Below are 8,888 nucleotides of genomic sequence, written 5' to 3' on the forward strand. Positions count from 1 at the left end.
TAAAACATAAATGATAGGGTTGACAGATATAAACATGCCGTGATGTGTTGTAGCTTGCTGTTGTTGTCTACTGGCACCGTCTGTTACATTAGCTATACGTTTTAGCACGCTAGCTAACGTTACAACACTCCCATTCAAAGTAGCTACCGAGCATATGATTGTTGATTCACTCAACCCCTCCGAGCTAACTTACCATGACCATTGCCAAAAACTGTCATTCCAAGACTGAAGACATCCTCTGATAAACCGAAAAATGTAGTGACAATAAACAAAACAAATGATACTATAATGACAGAAACAATCCCACTCGTGAGCCTGAACTCAGGAGTAAAACTCTTGAACCTCTGAATCATACCTTTTAAAACTATGCAGGAGATCATTTTGATGCCCGGTGCATATCTTTCAAACTAGTACTTGGATAATCAATCAACAATTTATGCAAAATTGCAGTACACTTTAGCCAGAGGGTAGCTAGCTAGCTAACTAGAGGTTCCCACTAGATAACACAGCCACAAAGTAAAAATGGATATATCGTAAAAATTAATGGGAAAAAAAGAAGCTTGTTGGTCTTAATTTAAGGTTGTGGCATTAAGTTAGCAGTTTGGTTAGGTTTAAAATCCGACTTTAAGAAGATTAATTGTAGAAAAAGCGAACAAGCTTGTTCAGCCAAAACAAATGTACTTCCGCATTTCAATTATCACAACCTCAAAGTTGCTCAACTGTTGCACCCATCATAAACTACTGCATTTGAAGACACTGCCACCTGCTGACATGTGCCTCAAATGTGATTATCAAAGAGTCCTCAACAGACATTTGAGTTAGATAGCTACATAGATTTGATTTGACAGTTATAAATTACACCCAGGGGGGAGATGCCACCAGTCCGGTCCCATTTACGCCTTTCTCGTGACGTATTATGCGCGGCCATTAAACGGTGACCTATTGTTATGTAACCAAGCATCAATTCGCGACATAAACTGTGTTCCGCTTTGATATCATCAATACAATCTCTTTCTTCAATCAGGTTGTTTCAGGTAATATTTTGCCGCATAGTCTGCCCTAGCTGAAGTCTGTGCAGAGAATACTACAGTACGATTGTAAACGGTTGGTTGGACTCTTTCGCACAGCACAAGGTAATTTGGAGTTTAGAACGTCTGGTAGACTCTTACATTCTTTGGAGAAGTCCCAAATGGCACCCTGTAGTGTACTACTTTTGACCTGTTCCCAGTGGGCTCAGGTCAAAATAAGTGCACTATATGGGCACAAGTCAAAGTAAATGCACTATATAGGGAATGACGTGCCATTTGTCTGTGTGTGTGTTTGTTAGGATATGTTTTGTGCCAATCAATTGATGAAAATGTATCCCTCAGAAAGCAAGATGGATTGTAGTGATGAGAAAATCAAAAGAGCTTTAAGGCGCCGCCCTTATGTGGTAAATACCAATTTATTTAATTTGTGTTCTGTCTTTGTTATCCCATTTTAAATTGAGTGTTGTGTTGACAGTTGAATCCAGTGAGGGTGAACACCCCTGATTCTGTGATGTGACCAACCGGTAAGGTGCACAGAAGACCAAGGCCTGTAAGTCAAATGCGGCCTGAAAACAATTACACATAAAAATTACTTATGCTCCATGTACAAACGGTTATGTTTTGTGCCAATCAATTGATGAAAATGTATCCCTCAGAAAGCAAGATGGATTGTAGTGATGAGAAAATCAAAAGAGCTTTAAGGCGCCGCCCTTATGTGGTAAATACCAATTTATTTAATTTGTGTTCTGTCTTTGTTATCCCATTTTAAATTGAGTGTTGTGTTGACAGTTGAATCCAGTGAGGGTGAACACCCCTGATTCTGTGATGTGACCAACCGGTAAGGTGCACAGAAGACCAAGGCCTGTAAGTCAAATGCGGCCTGAAAACAATTACACATAAAAATTACTTATGCTCCATGTACAAACTGCAGTTATCCCCCCCATCTAAACTCATTTGAAATTGAATGCTGTCTTGACAGTCTACTTCAGCGCAGACCCCTCAGATCCACAAAAGGCCTGTAAGTCACATTCAAATCAACCACATAACAGTAGCTACTTAAATTATTTATTGATAGCTACATCATTTATTTTCAAGTTATTTCCAAGGCCAAAATGAGCAAAAGAGTGTTACATTTTTTCTTTACTGTTCACAGCCAATCATTGAGAGCTGTGGGCAGGAACAGACATCTGGGGATGGACGGGACATCAATCCAGAGCCTCTCAGCCAGGTCAGACATCTCTGCTGTTCCCATAGAGACACAACAGATAGATCAATCTGTTGATTCTTATGGCCATTTTGGTTGGCTTGGTTGAATTGACAATCATTCATTGGAAATGCTAAAGAATCCTAATGTTATGGGAGTTGCCTAAATATTCAACATTTTCTTGGCAGTCAATGCCAGTGTATTCTATGGCTGCTCTAAGTACATGCCTTTGTCTGTCTCTTCAGTCTGGAAGGGTGACTCGGCTGATGGAGAAAAATTACGATGGGATGATCTCATCCTCCAACTCTGATGACATCTCTATCTACTCCTTCACTGACTGTGAATCTGAGGTAAGAGAGTTGTACACCATATATGTTGAGTGATATGACTGTAAAGAGAATAGTCTCAGAATAATTGACTCTGATACACAGTCTGATGATGAGGATCATGAAAGGAGGACACCACCGCTGATAGTGAAGGATAAGAAGGATGGAAAGGTGACAAAGTTTGAAGTGAGGGATATGGTAGAGGACGACAATTTGTCTTTCCACTCCTTGGATGAATCAGACTTTGTGGTATGTTCTGCACCATGTATTTGAGGAACTCTTTGACTGAATGTAGAGAATGGACTATGACCAACTAGCTCTCTGACACACAGTGTGATAATGGCAATGATGCCTCTGCTGAGGACAGTCCAGGGCCTTCAAAGAAACCACAGAGAAAAGGGGCTTCACTGAAGGACCCTCGACTGGTATTCTCTTACATTTGTGTGTTTGTGTGTTAGTGGTGCGCAGGTCAGCAGTTTGTTCAACCAAACCCACCCACAATTGCTAATAACCCATCCGCAACCGTCCGACTTTATGTGAAAAAGTGAAAACCTGACCCTAGCCCGCAAATATAGAACACCGTCAGAGAAAGCGTAACGATTTTTTGGCAGGGGGTGCAGGATTTTGTTGTGCCTAATATGGATATGTTTCTGCTTATATTTTCCGACATTTTAGTAGGTTATTTGTTAGTCAACTTGTCTATAATTAGATAGAAGACTAAATAAACCCTTGCTCACCGGAAAAATAAACCCTTGCTCAATCGGTAAAGTTCTCCGTCATCTCTGATTCTTTCATGGAGCAAAAAGAAAATGCTATAACTCAAGAAAACAAGGGGAAACTACTATCAGCGTTTAGGAGGCTGATAAAGCAGTCCCTAACTGCACATTCGCATTCTCTCAAGATGCTGAAAGAAATCATATTTCTCCACTCCTGTTTCCAAGTCAAAATATAGTCTACATTTGGTGTAGCCTATCATTTTACTGCAATAAATGCTTAATTCTGCAGGAGTTAATATTAAGACTGTGAGAGGTTAAAGATCTACAGTCAGTGTCCAGATTTCAATTTCCATTTAACCCATCTGAACAGTAGGCTGTTTGTTCCCTTGATGTGCCATAGGCCTATTTGAATCCCCCTCTTGTGACTGTCGAATTTGTATAGTGCCTCACAATCATCACACATAGAGGCACTTCCATCATCCTCTTTGAATACTTCACCAAATCTTTCCCAAACATTACTTTTCTGGCCATCCCTTCTTAATTTTCAACTTTCCATTTCGTAGCTTTCCTCTTATTGAATTAAACTCTGACATTGTCCTTTTTGCGTCAGTGGATCAACAATAACTTTTTCTGACCTTTCCCAAAAGTGTTTGGTGATTGGTGTCTAGTCTATTTGGCACGCCCCAAGTTAGGCCCTAAAGCTTAGGTTTACGCACAAATGCTAAATAGCCTATAGATATAAATGACACAAGAATGATATTTATGGATTTTTTTCATGTATTGTTTTCTTTTTATTCAACCCGTCCGCCGCCCACATAATATTTCATGACCCTAAACCCGCCGCCCTGTGGATATAACCGCGGGACTGCTGCTTATGAGTCAATGCATCACTAGTGTGTGTTACATCTCAATGGTTTGATGTTATGTCTGTACAGATTATTGTGGCCAAGCCCAACATCCTTCTCCCTGCCTCTGTGAGAGCCCTGAAGAAGGCATCACACCTGATGGAGTTGGTCCCTACTGTCCGGCCCTGCAGGGAGCAGCTGGACAAGAAGACACAGTGGACCAACACCAACGAGGAGAGCCTGAGGAGGATTTAAAAAAAAAAACTGGCCTCAATAGAGCTCGACCTGGAGGAAGACCTGAAGAAGGTCAATGACGGTCAGGACATCAACCAAGAGAGGCAGAAGAATGAGGGATGCTTCAGAGCCTGGATTGAGAAGTGGATGGGGAGGAGAAAGGAAGAAAGTGTAACAATTCCAGTGGTGGAAATAAGAGTCAGGTGCAGAGAGCAGGAATATCTTCAACGAGTGGAATTTATTTCCTTACAGTAATCACCTACAATCCGGTGACGCCACACTAAACACTGGGCGCGTAAAGAGTAATGTCCAAAGTAAATTGAATCACAAAAATCCACTAATACACACCACAAACACGAAACAGAAAAACAAGCCCGCACAAAAGTGAGCGGGCAAACTGGGTTTAAATAACCCCTAACCTAAACACACAACAGGTGAAACAAATTAGACCAACTAAAAAGAAAACAGAAAAGGGGATCGGTGGCAGCTAGTAGACCGGAGACGACGACCGCCGAGCGCCGCCCGAACGGGAAGAGGCACCATCCTCGGCGGGACTCGTAACAGTACCCCCCTCCCGACGCGCGGCTCCCGCAGCGCGCCGACTCCGGCCTCGAGGACGACCCGGAGGGCGAGGAGCAGGGCGCTCCGGATGGAGGCGGTGAAAGTCCCTCAAAAGGGACGGATCCAAAATGTCCCCCACCGGTACCCAGCATCTCTCCTCCGGACCGTACCCCTCCCAGTCCACGAGGTACTGCAGGCCCCTCACCCGGCGTCTTGAGTCCAGAATGGCTCTTATCCTATACGCCGGGGACCCCTCGATGTCGAGAGGGGGAGGAGGGACCTCCGGTACCTCACCTTCCTGCAGGGGACCAGCTACCACCGGCCTGAGGAGAGACACATGAAACGAGGGGTTAATACGATAGTAAGAGGGAAGTTGTAACCTATAACACACCTCGTTTATCCTCCTCAGGACTTTAAATGGCCCCACACACTGCGGCCCCAGCTTCCGGCAGGGCAGGCGGAGGGGCAGGTTTCGGGCCGAGAGCCAGACCCTGTCCCCTGGTGCAAACACAGGGGCCTCACTGCGGTGGCGGTCAGCGCTCCTCTTCTGCCGTTCACTGGCCTGCTTGAGAGAGTCCTGGACCGCTCGCCAGGTCTCTCTAGAGCGCTGTACCCATTCCTCCACCGCAGGAGCTTCAGTCTGGCTCTGATGCCACGGAGCCAGGACCGGCTGGTACCCCAGTACACACTCAAAGGGCGACATGTTCGTAGATGAGTGGCGGAGTGAGTTCTGGGCCAACTCCGCCCATGGGACGTACCTCGCCCATTCTCCTGGCCGGTCCTGGCAATACGACCTCAGAAACCTACCCACCTCCTGGTTCACTCTCTCCACCTGCCCATTACTTTCGGGGTGATACCCAGAGGTGAGGCTGACCGAGACCCCCAGACGCTCCATAAACGCCCTCCATACCCGGGACGTGAACTGGGGACCTCGATCAGATACGATATCCTCCGGCACCCCATAATGCCGGAAGACGTGGGTAAATAGAGCCTCCGCAGTCTGTAGGGCCGTAGGGAGACCAGGCAATGGGAGGAGACGACAGGACTTAGAGAACCGATCCACAACGACCAAAATGGTAGTGTTCCCCTGAGATGGAGGAAGATCCGTCAAAAAATCTACCGATAGATGAGACCATGGCCGTTGTGGAACCGGAAGGGGTTGTAACTTCCCCCTCGGTAGGTGCCTAGGAGCCTTACTCTGAGCGCATACCGAGCAGGAGGAGACATAGAGTCTCACGTCCTTAGCCAAGGTGGGCCACCAGTATTTCCCTCTAAGACCACGCACTGTCCTCTCCACCCCCGGATGACCCGAAGCAGGTATTGAGTGAGCCCACCGAATCAATCGATCACGAACACCAAGCGGTACGTACCTACGGCCAGTCGGACACTGGGACGGCGCAGGTTCTACCCTCAACGCCCGCTCGATGTCCGCGTTCACCTCCCATACCACCGGAGCCACCAGACAAGAGGCGGGAAGGATGGGAGTCGGATCGATGGGCCGGTCATCCGTGTCATAGAGACGAGACAGCGCGTCGGCCTTTGTGTTGAGGGAACCTGGTCGGTAAGAGATCGTAAATCTAAAACGAGTAAAGAACATGGCCCACCTCGCCTGACGCGGATTCAATCTCCTCGCCTCTCGGATATACTCCAGATTGCGATGGTCAGTCCAGATGAGAAAAGGGTACTTAGCCCCCTCAAGCCAGTGTCTCCACACCTTCAGGGCTTTTACCATAGCTAGTAACTCCCTGTCCCCCACATCATAGTTCCGCTCCGCCGGACCCAACTTCTTAGAAAAGAAAGCACAGGGACGGAGCTTCCGTGGCGTGCCCGAGCGCTGTGATAGCACGGCTCCAACACCAGCCTCGGACGCATCCACCTCCACTATGAACGCTAATGAAGGGTCCGGATGCGCCAACACGGGAGCCTCAGTGAAACGTGCCTTCAACTGGTTAAAAGCTCCCTCAGCCTCGGCCGACCACTGTAGACGCACCGGCCCTCCCTTTAGCAGTGAGGTAATGGGTGCCGCCACTTGGCCAAAACCCCGGATAAACCTCCGGTAGTAATTGGAAAACCCTAAAAACCGCTGCACCTCCTTTACCGTGGTTGGAGTCGGCCAATTACGCACGGCGTTAACGCGATCACTCTCCATCACCACCCCTGAGGTGGAAATGCGATAACCCAGGAAAGAAACGGCTTGTTTGGAGAACACACATTTCTCAGCCTTGACGTATAGGTCATGCTCCAGCAGCCTCCCAAGGACCCTGCGCACCAGGGAAACATGCGCGGCGCGTGTAGCAGAATAGATCAGGATGTCATCAATATACACTACCACACCCTGCCCGTGCATGTCCCTGAGAATCTCATCTACAAAGGATTGGAAAACGGCTGGAGCATTCTTTAACCCATACGGCATGACGAGGTACTCATAGTGGCCTGATGTGGTACTAAACGCTGTTTTCCACTCGTCTCCCTCCCGAATACGCACCAGATTATACGCACTCCTAAGATCCAGTTTTGTGAAAAAACGTGCTCCGTGGAATGATTCCACCGCCGTAGCGATGAGAGGTAGCGGATAACTAAATCCCACTGTGATTGAATTTAGACCTCGATAATCAATGCACGGACGCAGACCTCCCTCCTTCTTTCTCACAAAAAAGAAACTCGAGGAGACGGGTGACATGGAGGGCCGAATGAACCCCTGTCTCAGAGCTTCCGTGACATATGTCTCCATAGCCAACGTCTCCTCCTGTGACAAGGGGTACACATGACTCCTGGGAAGTGCAGCGTTCTCCTGGAGGTTTATCACGCAATCCCACCGTCGATGAGGTGGTAATTTAGTCGCTTTCTTTTTACTAAAAGCGATAGCCAAATCGGCATATTCTGGGGGAATGCGCACAGTGGAAACCTGGTCTGGACTCTCCACCGAGGTGGCACCGATGGAAACTCCCACACACCTACCTGAACACTCCTCTGACCACCCCTGAAGAGCTCCCTGTCTCCAGGAAATGAGGGGATTGTGAATGGCTAGCCAAGGAACCCCCAACACCACTGGAAACCCAGGTGAATCAATAAGGTAGAAACTAATCTGCTCCCTATGATCCCCCTGTGTTACCATGTCCAGCGGAATCGTGGCCTCCCTGATCAGCCCTGACCCTAGCGGTCGGCTATCTAAGGAGTGCACAGGGAAAGGAGGGTCTATCTGCACCAACGGAATACCCAACTTACGGGCTAGACCGCGATCCATAAAACTCCCAGCTGCGCCTGAGTCTACGAGCGCCTTATGCTGGAGAGAAGGGAAAAACGCAGGGAAAAAAATAACCAAAAACATGTGACCGACAGGAAGCTCTGGGTGAGTCTTGTGCCTACTCACCTGGGGTGACCGAGGAGTATTCCGCCTGCCATCTCCACTCCCAGAGGCGCTCCTCCAACACCGGTCTGAAGTGTGTCCTCTCCTGCCACAATAGGTGCAAGAGAAGCCACCTCCTCTGGCCCCCCTAGATGCAGCCCCTCCCAACTCCATCGGGGTTGAAGCGGGAGGACTGGGAGGTGGAACTGACAGGACCCCCTCTGAACGCCCGCGGGCAGCTAGCAGGTTGTCCAGTCGTATAGACATGTCAATTAACTCATCGAGAGAGAGTGTCGTGTCTCGACAAGCTAGCTCCCGACGGACGTCCTCCCGAAGGCTACATCGATAATGGTCCATCAGGGCCCTGTCATTCCACCCCGCGCCAGCAGCCAAGGTCCGGAACTCCAAAGCGAAGTCTTGCGCACTCCTCGTCTCCTGTCTGAGGTGGAACAGTCGCTCACCCACCGCTCGGCCCTCCTGAGGGTGGTCAAATACGGCCCGAAAGCGGCGAGTGAACTCTGGGTAGTGGTCTCGAACCGAGTCTGGGCCGTTCCAGACCGCATTAGCCCATTCCAGGGCTCTACCCGTCAGACAGGAGATGAGGAGGCTAACACTCTCCTCTCCAGAA

The 8,888-nt window shown here is 48.3% G+C and overlaps 1 protein-coding gene across 1 annotated transcript in view; it reads right to left on the reverse strand.

The window, feature by feature from the left end:
* The window catches only part of LOC129868419 (rhomboid domain-containing protein 2-like), a 3,741-nt gene extending 3,006 nt beyond the window's left edge, over positions 1-735 (reverse strand). The window contains exon 1 of the mRNA XM_055942385.1: positions 194-735. Within this exon, the coding sequence (XP_055798360.1) occupies positions 194-380 (187 nt within the window). The 5' untranslated portion in view covers positions 381-735. The remainder of the gene's footprint in view (positions 1-193) is intronic.
* Positions 736-8,888: the final 8,153 nt, after the last annotated feature.

Source organism: Salvelinus fontinalis, chromosome 13 (assembly GCF_029448725.1).
Source record: "Salvelinus fontinalis isolate EN_2023a chromosome 13, ASM2944872v1, whole genome shotgun sequence".
Lineage (NCBI taxonomy): Eukaryota > Metazoa > Chordata > Actinopteri > Salmoniformes > Salmonidae > Salvelinus > Salvelinus fontinalis.